The following is a 14,637-nucleotide window of genomic DNA, read 5'->3' as shown; positions in this document are numbered from 1 at the left end:
AAGATTGTGAAAATTCCTTTGACATCACAAATGGCGAATCAAGCCCTAGTAGCTTTAAAGCTAATATCAACCCAACAAAGAAAAGCTCGTTGAAGAGGAATCAACTTGAAAGGATACCAAAAATCCAGTACACACATCCAAGTCACTTGTCATGTGCACAAAGTGGTTCCAAGCCAAGCATGAATGTTCTGACATCCTTGCAAAGGTGGGCTCAGATATTCAATTTCTAAAAAAGTCTCTAAGGCTGACAGGTAATTAAAACCTTACTCTTCCTCCTATTAACTTTCTAAAACTTAATTGTTAAGTGTAACGTATATAGTTTATATTTAAGGCATTGCATAATCTTTGGCATCATTACTCTAAATACCATAATAATATATGGATGTCAAGAAAGAGAAGCCAAATCCTAAGATGATTGTTGGATGTGCTCAAAAGCGGAAAGTGATGGATTGTGTTATTTAATAATTCATCTCTTTTTTCCTTTTAACATTTGCAATGCTGTGTTATTTTGAAAGTTAAATACCCATTGAGCAAGGTCAAAAAGGAGTATATATATCTACCCTCATATAGATTCAAACAGAACGTGCATCAGGGGTTCAACCAATTGGTTGAATTACCCGAAACACCAGTGGACTACCAAGTTTAATAGTAATCTTATGACAAAGGTCAACTACGTGGAAAATAGCCTTATAAAGATTGCTAAATGTGAGCCTACCAAAGAAAAAAAAAATTGTAAAAACAAAGAGAAACCTGTCAAGAATAGGAGTATCCAAAATAATTGACGATCTCTACTGTAGTCTCGACACTTTAAAGAAGCCTATAGTATAGCTTCATTCTTTATACATCATATAATACTTCTTTGTGATTTATATAGAGTACGCTTTATCGAATGACATCAATTATTGTGCAACATGCAATTGCCTATTTGTATATTGTCATTCCTAACGAAATGCAGCTAACTCTATCGAAGTGAGTCATCTTAAATGACCATGGTCAAAACGCTCCCGTCAAAAATAAGATTAAGCCCAAAGAAAGGAAAATACAAGTTCAAACCATGATAGGTGATTCCTTTGGTCGTTGTCAGATAAGGATTGCACCTTTCATGTCTGAGTAGGAGGCAAACCCTCTGGATATATCTACATCTTCAAATAGTTGGAACAAAATATAGCAACGATACTGCCCAATTCTTGGGCATTAAGGTCAGATTTAAAATTTTCTTTTCCTTTTAGCTCATTTGCAACAACGTTTGAAGTCAAGTTTTAGGTATTATGACAAATATCATTATTGCCATATAAAAAACCAGCTATAAATTTAAAATAAGATCATAACTATTTACCATGATAAATATTTTGACTGTTTATCATAAAGGAAAATATCATTAAACACACCGAATTCCAACACTCTTTAAGAAGTTTAAACATTTTGTGCCAAGAATTATTTAGTTGCATGAGAATAGGATAATGATTATGAAAACGATTGTTAGAAAGGTAAATTCCTAAATCACAAGATTAGTACAAACATGCACAATTGACACAAAATGCTAGATAATTTCTTGCTAAAGTTAAAAGGCTTGATTAGTAATATCTACTCTAGATAGTGCGACCTATTTTAGACTTTTGATCTCTAACCGATCAAATAATCTTAAGTTCGTCCGTTTCTTTTGCTATTCTACTATCGTCAAAACAAAGAAAAAAGTGGAAATGGTTGAATTGCCTATAGAGCATGTGCTTCATACATAAAATAAGACAATTTGGTTTGATTGCATGGCATTAAGTGTGGCTTTAATCCTCACTAAGTTTTCATACTCTTACATGAAATGATATTGTTTGGAGGTAAGCTATATCAATTCACCCAAAATTTTGTATAATATGTAAACTTATAAGAGGTTTGCTAGATTACTAGCTTTAGAAATGCAAAAAACAGATATTCCAAATTTTCTAAGGGGATGTCATAATTTGACGAAGAAAAACCCTTAAGAAGAAAATAAAGATATAGCTAAAAGTTGTGAAAATTCCACCTACATCACAAATGCCGAGTTTAACTCTTGTAAATTATGGAGTTGTACAAATCCAATGAGGAAGAGCTCTATAAGTAAGAGTTCAATGACAAAGAGTTCGTCAAGAAGACTACAACAATGAAAAAATCAAGGTATGTACAATATAGTATTGAGATTTAAGGTCTTCTATTGAGGTAATTCATTTCTTTCTTTCTTTTTAATTATCCATGAGATTATTTTATTGAAACTAACTAATATCAAGCTTGCATGATTATTACAAATGTGTATGTGGAACATGTTGAAAATATTGCCATAAAATTTTTACAATTATCACAATCAATACGACTACATTATTAGTAGCATATGTTTCATTGTCATGAATCTGAGAAGTTTTATTAAGTTTCCTAAACTTAAAATGCTAGATGATTGTGTTCACAATATGCCCATGAGTTTAAGTTTCAATAAATTTTCGCTCACCAAAATCTTTTTAAATCGCTTTAAAAATCATATACGGTGCAAGCGCCTAACAAAGACTAGTTTAAAGAAGCATATAGTCAAATAGCTTCAATTTTTATACTTCTCTTTGATTCATATAGAATGCACTTCGTCTTGTATAGCACGCAATTGCACATTACATTGTCATGCAATTAGCACTATTGAAGTGACTTAAGCGTACAATTAAAGAAGAAGGAAGAGGAAATTGCTATTACAAACGGCAATGACCATAGTCATCAAAGCACACCCCAAAAAAAAAAAAAAGTTCCAATCATGATAGACCATTCCTCTAGTCGTCAACAAACGAGAATTGTACTTTTCACATTTGAACGGAGGCAAAAACGTGGCCTAGTTTTTACGCCTTCAAAAAATTGAAGCAAAAGAGATCTAGGCCTTAGACATGAAGTATCAGCAGTGATAAAAAGTGGTCGTCTAAAGAAATCACTTCGCTCCTCAGCAGTAATAAAAAATGGTTGTCCAAAGAAATTACCTTACTCTTCAGTAGTGATAAAAAAATGATCGTCCAAAGCTCACTTTCAAGATCAAGCTATGATCCCTCGAACGTCCAAAAAGACCTTCAAAAGGCAGATACTAAGAAGTCGTTGCAAAAATACTACCATTCTTGAAGAAGAAAGTAGTTGAAGATAAAGAAGTCTGAATCTAAACAAGTCAAGAATATTCCCAAAGCCTGACTAGCACAAAGCAAAATCAGACTTGGGAATGGGGGGCAATTGATGAGTCCATGAAAATTATTAAGGTCGTCCATCTTAATGGACGGTCATTGCGTCATTAGTAGGCCATCAAAGATAGATGAGTAACCATCCAATACATTCAATAATGATCATCAAATGCCTTAAACCCTCTTATCAAGACAAAGAACGTTACAATTAGGGTAATAATCACCCTTATTTATGTCCAATAGCTACCTAAGTCACCTATAAAAGGGACAATCTGTCTCACTTGCTAAGGTATGTCAAAAGCTACAACAAAACACTATCTAAATATGAGAAATATGGGGTGATACTAACTTAAGAATCGGAGGCTCCCTTATCGGGCATAACCCGGTGGTCTCTTCGATCTATCTCTCTTTATCTTGCAGGTCCTACAAGATTGTCTAAAGCTCCGGATTTGACGAGTGACCCAACTGACGATTTTGGCTTCATCAGAAGCGTCCAATTTGGTTTAAAACTTTGGTTTTCTCTTTGTGGTGTATTACATAATTTTGTTTGACAAAATTGTAACTATAGCTGTTGATAGTGGATTTAAAAACATGAATCGCAATAAGGATTCCAACTAGAATGGAGTTCGAACTACGAACTCCCAAGAGTCCACCAATTAGGAAGACGTAACAAGAGAGAGGCCTACTACTTAGGCCGAAGACAAACTAGTGGGATTGCTTGGAGACACTCCAAAAATCAAATCAAAAAAGGAATTCAGAGAGGAAGTCTTAAGAGAAAAGTTGTAGAGGAACAACAGATAAAAATGCATACATTTTCCTTTGAAAATTCAATAGTTGGGAGAAGGGGATTTGACTTTGAACGTATCTATTGGAAATACTAAGAAGTGTGAATTAAGTTACAAAATTGTTAAGAATACATACATTTTTTACAAGTCTTAAGTGATATTTATAGGTTTTGTTGGTGGTGGCATAAAGTCAGGAAGATAGCTTGACAATATACCATCCCCTCAAGCTGGCTAAAGGAACATGATATTAGAATGTTCTTTCCTAATCTCAAGGGTTTAATTTAGTGATTCGTAAGGCCTTATGATATCTATGAGATCCTAAGTTCGAAATCTCTTACTAGCATCCTAAGGCCACTCCAACAGATTTTTCATTATAATAACTCGGTGTGTGTAGGACAGGAAGGACTGCATACATCTAAATGAATGGTCAAATACTTTAAGACGTGGGAAGTAATAAATGCAAACGGTGGTTATGATCTTAGCGGAGTTTGGTCCACCAACCTCCAAGTAGGCTTCTTTGATCCAATTCTATTTCGTAGCCTTGCCCCAGACTTGTAAACTCAACCAGTCTCGTCGGTCATAGGGTCGTCTGGGTTACATAGTCTTGGGCCAAACCTAGTTGTGATGAAAATGAACCCCTCGGGCCCGTCTTTACAGGGCTTAAGCATTCTGGACCTATGGAGCTTTCCCCTCCCCTCTGGTACCTCCTTTGTCTCAGTCGTCATACCAAGATACTTAATGAATTTGGTTATGTATCAATTTTCATTGTACTTTGAATTTCATATATGCACGCACGTTGGTACGTGGGATGAAAATGACTGGCTGCTTTCCAAGAACGAATGTGTTGAGGAAGGAAGTGCTCCACCTTGCATTCTGGATATGTTATATATTAATGATCGTTTGACAATATTTGTACTAAACTACATCTACATGCAATGACCTGTCGTTTGCCTTGATAGCCACGGTGACCGCCATTACATGATTTTCCAACTTTTTACTAAGAGAGCAATTAAGGATATTTAGGTCCGTATAGTACACCCATTCAAATACATGTTTTCAATTTTTAAACAATATTATACATATTTTAACATACTTTTCCACTCACATGTATTTCCACATATATTTTTAAACATATTTTTAATTTTTAAATACATATACCAAACATCTCTTAACTTATTAGGATTGAAATGTTGAGATTTGAAAAGTACGCCAAAGCTTTGGCATACCTTCCTAATTGCCAGCTGGTGCTATTGCAGCTGACTAGATATTGATATTTTAGGGCCTAGGACAAATCCTTGAATTTGGTAACAGTTGGCTATATTAATCTAATCAATTATGGTGATTCTCAAAAAGAAAAAAAGAAAAAAAAATCTAATCAATCATGGAACAGTTATTTTAATGCATGCATCTGATTGACAATTTGCTCAACCATATTATACATAAGAGAATTCATTTTGGGGGGGGAGGATGGGGCCAAAATTTATATATAAAACCGACTACGTGAACTCTTTATCCCCACAGAAAAATTCCTAATTGCCAGCTGGTGCTATTGCAGCTGACTAGATATTGATATTTTAGGGTCTATTACAGATCCTTGAATTTGGTGAAAGTTGGCTGTATTAATCTAATCAATCATGGTGACTCTCCAAAAAAAAAAAAAAAAAAAAAAAAAAAAAAAAAAAAAAATCTAATCAATCAGGGAACTGTTATTTTAATGCATGCATCTGATTGACAATTTGCTCAACCATATTATATATAAGAGAATTCATTAGGGGGGGATGGGGGCCAAAATTTATATATAAAATCGACTACATGAACTCTTTATCCACACAGAAAAATTCCAAACCCCATCCCACAAACCTATTTTCGAAATGGAGCACCATATGTGTCATTTAAAGGAACTTAGCAGGGATATCTTGGCAGATATCTTTGTTAGAACTGATGGTTCAACCCTGGCTTCTGCTGCCTGTGCTTGTTGTGAACTCCATGATGTTGCCCGAGACCAAAGCTTATGGAGACAGTTATGTCGGGCCACATGGCCATCTACTGCACTTGAAGAAGCCCAACATGTTATTTCATCTTCACCCATTGGTGGTTTTGACAAGTTCTATGCCTACTCTTATCCCCTAATATTACATGCCAAAGGTACCAAACCTATGCCCTTCAAATGTCCAGAACTAAAAACCCATGTTTCCCCTTCTGAACTTGCATCGCTAGTAGATGTCTACTTCAGGAAAGAGTGTGTTCTATCTAAAGTATTAGATGGCATACCTGAAGCTATGAATTTTAGCCATGCCAAAGATAGTGAATACAATTGGAACATGAACTCTAACGACTGTTGGAGATGGTACTCAAATTGCCCATTTAAACTAGAGCTGTTGAGCCTTGATTATGACAAATTCACAGGCTTTTACAATGAAAGCTATGCCAACAACGAAAACGACAATCATTGCCATGGCCTTGATGCCAATGATGAAGGAAGAGGCTTTCCATCCACATCAGGGGTTGATGATGAAAATTTGAGACATGATTACAGCATGGAGCTGATGGAGAGCCTCAGGTTAAGTTGGGTGCTGCTCGACAAGAAAAACGGCAGAAGTGTTAATCTCTCAAGCTGGAAGCCATTGTTAGTACAGAAAACCTGGCCTTTTCATGGGGTTTATTTGATTCACTTTGGAAGCATTGTAGCAGTAGAGGAGAGCTTGCTGCCTCACAAGTTGTCCAAGTGCATAATAATTGTTAGATGCAAGATGACAGAAGGTGAAGGGTGTCCAAAATGGATGGAAATCAGCATGCAAATGGAGGACTTGACAGGGGCAAGTGTTAGTGGAAGTAAGGGCTTGATGGTCCTGAATCATGCTCTAAACTGCTTGCAGAGTTCAAATCACCTTGAAGTTGAACAGGGTTTTCATCAGTATGAGAAGAAAAGGAGAGAGATGATGAAGAAAAAACAATTCAGAGAAACATTAATTGACAGTTTTTGTGTAACAATTGAGATTACCGTCTTAGTTGTTTTTTGTTACTATTTTTTTATTTTCTAACATTTCTCTTCCAAATCCAATGCAATCTTATCAGCTCAAAACATTTGTAAAACATCTAAGCTGCACAACAGTTCTATATGGTTCAAGCATTTAAATCTTTAGACAGCAGCAGCAAAATGCTGAGAGTTACAGAGTTTGCATTGAAAAAAAAAATCAAGTACATAAATCAGTACTTAACGTGAAGAAAATTGTCCCCATGATAAAAATCAGAATTGAGATAGCAATACCACACATAATCTCTACCCGTCTATCTATAGTTTCTTTGAAATGAAGCAACTCTGACGTTCTTCAAGAAATCCTCCACTCCAAAATTTTAGTGTGGTGAGCTAAAGAGAGTACTGGTAATAATACCAGTGGCCTCAATGTAGCGATCCACACACCTAGAGATGCAACTACTCTCACTCCCGCTCATGCTAGACCCTGGTTTTGTAATACACTTGTCAAAGCACTTTGTGCTTATTGTCTGCATGAAAAAAGAAAAAATAATCCAAAAATGTCAAAGAAAGTAAAATATAAACTGCAAAAAGAAATTAAGCTAGAAGCTATTCTCTAGTAAGAAATGTCCACAAGCATTTCTCAAATAAGATTTTAAGCTAGAAATTTGCGATGCAGTCAATAAATTAAATGTAATTAGTTAGCAAAGTCCAAAGTAGTTTTTAATCTCTAGCAAGAGATGTCAATTTTTATGTCTTAAATAAGAATTTAGGATAGTAATGTGTGACACAGTCAATAAGGTAAACCTAATTAGGTAGCAAAGTAAAAAATAGTTATTAAGTATCAAATGAAGTTTGCAATACTTTATATATTTTGGAGTATATATTTGGTACTCATGAGAGGTTGGGTCTTGGTGCCATGGCAAGTGCCTTCCACAAAAAGTGAAGGGTTACAGGTTTGGGTTGGGGTTCGAGAATCAACCTCTCACTTTTTTTGGGGGGGGGGGGTGTTCAAGTTTACTTACTAAAAACCTCCTATAAACCCCACAAAAAGTAGAAGCTTTGTGCAATGTGAACAACCCTGTAAATTAGGTACCTGCACCCTCCATAGCAGCTAAGGCTTCTATAATATAGGAAATACAATTCATCTAATCGAGGCAACATTATAAGATCAATTTGCTAAACCCACATAATCGTAATTGGCCATCCTGTGCACATAAATATGGATGAAATTTTTTTAATGTACAGCTAACATCAGCTAACTTATCAAGTAAAATGGTTAAAATTATACATGTAATTCCCTATGGCATAAATGGCTAAACATAACAAACACTAGGATTTTTTTTTCCTTTTAAATTTGTAAGTTACACTATTACACACGCACCCAGTGGATCTTGAACCCACAACCTCACCCTCCACCAAGCACTTATAAGGGGAGAAGGTGCCAATTGAGCTCGAGCTCATCAACAATAAACACTAGGAATTAAAAGCTATGAGCGAAGAATTAAAACTGTAAATGCTTATATTGAGAACCTCAATAACCCCAAATCACCAAGCTATTGGAAGATAAAATAATTTCTTTCATATAAATCCATTAGGACTATTAAAATAACGTTGCAGAGTTTACACACGCAATTTAGTGAGCTCAACTTCAAATACAACCTTGCCTTGGAGACTGTCTTGTAGTCCCATTTGTATCAATAAAAAAATATTTTCTTTACATGTTCCATAGACAAAATCTTAAAAAGGATTTTGGAAATGGCTTAAGGAATGTCTTCCCAGGAAGAAACTTTCATGCATGCCTACTTATTTCATGATCGTTCACTTAAAATAAGTATCAACTTTACTGTCAAAAGGGAAATACACTTATTGCATCATTGGAAAGAACTTAATTTTGAAGCTAATTATAAGCTTTTATTACATTCATCAACTCAATAGCTTAGGAAGTTCAAAATGGGCACATTGCATCTGGGTGATGAATGTCAAAGTCTATTGATTTCATCATGTCTTGAGATTCATTTAGCCAACCAATATAATCTAAGGTAACTCTTCTAGCACTAGCACCTAAGAATTTGCAGTAGATGAGGCTTTAATTGACAAAAAAAAAAAAAAAAGCTTCAATTTTTACCCAAAAGAGTACAAGAATAAAACAATTAACAAATACCCAGAAGCCAGATAAGGCGTAAGGCTTTACCAATCAGACTAAAAAAGAAGAAGAAGATGAAAAGATGGCATCTTGAAGGATTGATAATGAAAAAAGAAGGAAGGGTTTTAGTTTAGTTTACCTCCATGAACTGCTCAATATAAGCCTGAGCTAATTGTGCCTTGAGCTGGTTCTTCAACTGTTCGGATTGGAATTGAGAGTTGGATCCGCTTGACGGCGATGATGAAAACGAATCCATTGCTCTTCTCTGTGTGTGTGTGTGTGTCTCTCTCTCAGCCACGCACTGCCACTACTAAACCCTAGACAGAACAATAACCTAGTATGAGTATGTTCCTATGTAAGTACTTGACTTAAACCCCAACTCTGTCAAAAATAAAAACGTAAAAGCCCAAACGCACAGCGATACAAACAGTACAACGTTACTAACTTTGCTCGATGCTGGGCCTGGTTGGTCCAACTTGTTCTGGCCCAACTGCTAGAACTACAATAGATCTTTGTGTTTATTAGGTTTAGGTTTGGGCCTAATCATAATAGGGAATTTTAGGCTGAAATGGGCCCAACTGGGTTGGGTTTTGGACATGGTGAACATCATTTTTTTATTGGATCTTTCGGTTTCCTAAATCCTAACCCGTATTTATTAAAAGATATGAGCTGCACTTACCAGGGGAAAAGCTGTTTTTTTTTTTTTTTTTTTTTTTTTTTTTTTCAATGTGAAAAAGGGAAAACTTGGTTATGTGTTTGTATGGGTGTAAAAATTGATTCCTTCAAGCGGTGGGTTTAACCTGGTCGTTGGAATCATAGAATTGATTTTAAACATTTAAAAAAAAAAAAAAATTATCAAATAACTAGTTCAAAACTAGACCAAATATATTTCCATTGTTAAAATTATAGTTAAATAATTTAATTCACCCTTTCTTCTAGTTTAAGTTTTCAGAAAAATTGATAATGGATAATTTTTAATTTAGTTAATTAATTGTGTATTCCTTCTAAAAACAAGTTTTAAAATTTATGTTTTTTATATGAAAATTTCCGTAAAAACTAGTTTTAAATTGACACATATATTCTCATAAAATTGGTTCAATTTAAATTAAAAAAAAAAAAACCAAATTAATTTTGAACTAGCTTTCTTTTTGGTTCAAGTGATATAAAACTAAATTAGTTTTATGATTTCCAAGCACCCCTAGACTTTTTTTTTTCCAAGCATCCGTATATAGAGTTTTTGTACAATAGGATGCATGCTAGGAACATTAACGTATTTTTTACGTGTAAAACATGGGTCCATGTGTGTACATTTGACACAATATATAGAGAATGGAACCAAGACATGTTTACATGGCATCAAAAGGATGGCCGTAATTCTCGAAAGTTATCTTTTGCTGTGTATGTCTCTGAATTTTAGTGTAAAGATTTCAGAGATGGCACAATCCAAGAATCGGATAGCTATGTTGCTACAAATCTTAAGTACAGATACAATGCATGTTAATGGTTGAATTATTTGCCAAATGCCAGCTATATAAAGATGAATTTGGTTAGCTTAAACTTGTAATAGGTCATCTTGTCCTATAAGGCTCTAGTTTGGCTGTCTAGTTTTAAAACAATTGCCTTTTTTTCCCAATCCAACAGTGTGAGGAAAAAATTTAAGGATGTTCAAGGGCTACCCTTAAAAAAAAGAGAGCATTATCTCATCAAATCTTGTGACTTTTGGTATGGGACATAGTGACTTGTTCAAGTTTTGCATCACATTATATAAAGTTACAAACACTAGGGTACCTAGTCTCACTTATCATGTTTTGCATTATATATGTAGGTTCTTGCTTCTTTTTGGCTTCATCATGAAGCGGTTAACTATCTACAAGTCTTGAAAACTAGTAATAAATGCAATTATTTATGGGCCCAAATTACATTATTAACACAAGAGGTGCTCATAATGGAGCTCCTAATTACTACTAAATACCTATTGCTCGCCCTTAACACCACCAATGCCCACACAACGCCAGCCCAATCTAAAAATTTTCTAGATCTAGAGCCCCCTGTATTGTATTGTATTGTTTATCCCTACTAAGTCACTTTCCTTCTCCCCATTGAAGATTAATGTCATGATTATTCAAGTTGGAGAAAATGATTTGAATTACAACTATATATTTGTATAGTCACACCTGGCACAAAGTGGAAACTAGTCAATAACTAGTAACCTTTTTCTTTGGATTAGTGTATTACTCGAAGACACCGACACAATATCAATATTATCTCATATATCGGATATATTTATCATCTTTTTCATATTATGGATAGTTGTGTAGGATTTAGACCCTTATTCCTACGCAACCAAGTTACTAAACACACAAGATTTTCGGAAAACAAATGTCCTGTTTGATAAGAGATTTATAATAACGTTGTTATTGTTTTGTGAAAATACATGTAAGTGAAAAAATATATAGAAATACGTGTAATATTATTTAAATATTAAAAATGGTTGTTTAAACAACAATATACCCCCCACCCAAAGTTACTAACAAGAAAATTTCGAAAACTGTTTAGGGATTTGGGGCTTCGGAAATGTGTTAGGGCCTAGAAAAAGTTGTCGAAACAGGGCCTGTTGCAATCCCTATACTAAGGTACCCACACACAGGCAGAGACAACAGAAATGTAAAGATAAGATAGCCGCCAACTGGAGGAGGGTAGGGTGTGCTTGGTGGTCCAATTGAGTTTTGAGGGGTTGTGGTCCTGTGCCTCTACAGTCTACAACAACATACACCTAAGCTAAGATCAAAAGTACCATAAATCTTACTTTCTTATCTTTCTTTGATTGTTTTTTCATTATTTCATTTTTTTTTTCCTTCCAAAATTCTGTCGGAACCAGGAGCTATTGACTAATTATATGTTGATAAACTTGAACATATATATACACTGGATTTATATTTTCTACTTCCTCATCCTTTTCTCTCTCTTGAGCTTTCATTTCATTTGTTTCTTGCATTATTCACATCTGTGGTGTTTTTTCAACTGTTATAGTCTTGATTTTTCATTTCTTTTCAGTACTCCATGTATACAGTCCCATGCTCAACTAAGTGGGTAGAATTTTAATTAGAGAGGGTGAAAGAAAGAGGTCCCCAACTCCTAAAAGCTTCGTGAATACAGGGAAGGCAACTCCACAACCAATTGAGATTTTGACCTAAAAGGCTAAACTGAGTGATGATGATGATATATATATATATATATATATAGTTATATATATATTTAATTTCAAACTAACCCATTTCATTGTTTAAATTAAATATCATAGCATCTTAAGCTATATCTATTACCATATGGCATTTTGTTTATTGTTAGATAAAAAAATAAAAATAAACTCTCTCTAACAATATACAAAATGGACTCTCTCTACTTCAAATGAAAAGGGAATGATCTTGTACCTCAATTTCACTCATTTCAACCTATTCCATTAAGGATTGTCTTATTTCTTACCACTTAATTTGTATATTATCTCCATGTTGTACCTACCGAAAGGAAGAATTAAAAGGATAAAAGAGAATATGACCCTATAGCCACAGAGCCCCATCTAAAACGACCCTATTAATTACCACGCAACCCCAACCCCAACCTTCTTTTTAAAGTGGGGAAAAGAAGAATAGAGGACAAGTACTGGTAAGCTGCAAGGGGCTAGACATGGAATCCTACTAAAACCCTATATATGCATATGCAATGTCAATGAGCTTAGACAGGGGTCCAGTAATTACTCCAATTGGTGAGACATCATAGTCCACCTCTCCCATCCCTCTCCACGTTTTACTTAATCCATCCACGTATGCTTAGCTTTTTTTTGTTTTTTGTTTTATTAGGCCAGATTCAAATTAAATTTTTTATTTGACGACAAAATACTTTACGACATCTATCCTTGCTCTTTTCCCCTTATCGTGAGTATCCAAAACTCTTCTAATTAAGCTTAATGAAACTCTCTTAGCTGGTTTATTTCTGTTTTAGTATATAACGAGTGAGTAGATTCTCAAGCTGGAAACTCAATTTTCTCTTAAATTAGTGAAACCCATTTCAGTCCAAAGGGGAATTGGCGTAAGCCCTAACAAAAATATATAGAATATTACAACTCAGTTCAGTTTTAATTAAATAAGTACAAGTTTTTGTTAAAGTATAGAAATGGTGAGGATTATGATAATCCACCTCTCAAAGTGGGAAGATCCCTGAGTATATCCAGGGTGGACTACAGATATAGAAAGTTAGAAACAATGAACTATTTTAGTATTGTATAGTACCGTGGCTTAAGTAGTCTCGTGTGTAGTTATATATTCCTCCAGCCTAAGAAGATATGGACCTTAAGGAGTCAAACAATAACGCTACAGCTAGATCACTTGCTAATTTTCCTATAATATTTGCCACTTGTTTAATGAAATAATAATTGGTATTTTCTATTTCTCTACGTCAAACGGAAGGAAAAAATAACGTGAAAAACGCAAAGACCATTTAAAAAATATATGGCATGGAGTTACAGTCACGCTATTGAGTATATGGGCATTATTAATTTCACCGTTTTAATTCAACACTATGAACCTAAACCCCCTACCTAGATTATATATAATTAAATGCCTAATGATGTCTAACAACTGTAACTATATATGTAAAGTAATTAAGGGGATTTGACCCTCTAAATTAAACCTCACAAATGGGATGGATGCTGTTAGGTCATAAATTTACTAATCAAAATTGGGGATGACAATTTTGCCCTGCCTTACTTAACTTGCCTCTCCCCGCTTCGCCCTGCGTGGGTCTTCTCTGTCCTGAAAAGGTGGTGGGGTGAGGATAGGGTAAGATTTTAGCCCCGCACCACGAGGTGGGGCGGGGAAGGGTTTAGATTTTTTAGACTCGCCCTGCCTCGCCCCTGCCCGTTCCCGCTTTATGTTGTTAAGGATTATAATTGTAAATTTTTTATACCCTAAAACCCTACTTTTTTTTGGAGAAAAAAACTTTATTATTTAAACAAACATATCAATATTAGCTTATTTTATTCTATCCAATATGATTCTCTGTCTTTATTTTGTTATGTGTTATACTATGAGTTTTTTTTTTTGTTTTTTTTTATTGTCTTGTTAAACACTTGGATATATTATTTAATTTTTAGAATTTAATTTGATAGGATAAATTTAGTTGTAATTTTAAGTATATTTTTATTAATGAAATAGATTTCATTAAAGAAATTGTACTAGTTGCCGGGCAAATTAACAAAAAATAGAGTTTTACAGGGTGGGGTGGGGCTTCGCGAGGCCCCAAGGGATAGGGATGGGGTGAGAAAGTTTTCCTTATCATGCGGTGCAGGGATGAAAACCCCATCCTTTGACCCCACCCCGCCCCATTGTCATCCCTAATCAGAATCACATTCCCAATCTTTTTTCTCTAGTTCTTAATGGGGATTTGTGTGATCATGTTTGAGGTGTAATCAATGCTGAATGAATTACTTACAATAACATTAGTCAGCTTTTGGAGTTTTTGAGCTTATTTTGGCCGCATATAAATCAATTAATTCTTTTTTTTTCC

At 34.7% G+C, this 14,637-nt stretch overlaps 2 protein-coding genes across 2 annotated transcripts; one reads left to right on the top strand and one right to left on the bottom strand.

Annotated features, from left to right (window-relative positions):
• The first annotated feature begins 5,698 nt into the window (after positions 1-5,698).
• Positions 5,699-7,149, top strand: LOC115975149 (probable F-box protein At2g36090). Its single transcript, XM_031095832.1, has one exon. It carries the CDS (start codon positions 5,827-5,829, stop codon positions 6,994-6,996), a length of 1,170 nt encoding a protein of 389 aa, XP_030951692.1. The 5' UTR covers positions 5,699-5,826; the 3' UTR covers positions 6,997-7,149.
• On the bottom strand, positions 7,058-9,425 carry LOC115975150 (mitochondrial import inner membrane translocase subunit Tim13). Its single transcript, XM_031095834.1, has 2 exons — positions 9,215-9,425; positions 7,058-7,459 (listed from the first exon to the last, which is right to left on the bottom strand). Exons 1-2 carry the CDS (start codon positions 9,329-9,331, stop codon positions 7,310-7,312), a joined length of 267 nt encoding a protein of 88 aa, XP_030951694.1. The 5' UTR covers positions 9,332-9,425; the 3' UTR covers positions 7,058-7,309.
• Positions 9,426-14,637: the final 5,212 nt, after the last annotated feature.

Source organism: Quercus lobata, chromosome 2, assembly GCF_001633185.2.
Source record: "Quercus lobata isolate SW786 chromosome 2, ValleyOak3.0 Primary Assembly, whole genome shotgun sequence".
NCBI classification, from domain to species: Eukaryota; Viridiplantae; Streptophyta; class Magnoliopsida; order Fagales; family Fagaceae; genus Quercus; species Quercus lobata.
Note: the sequence above shows the minus strand (reverse complement) of the source record. Positions and strands in the feature narration are given on the sequence as shown.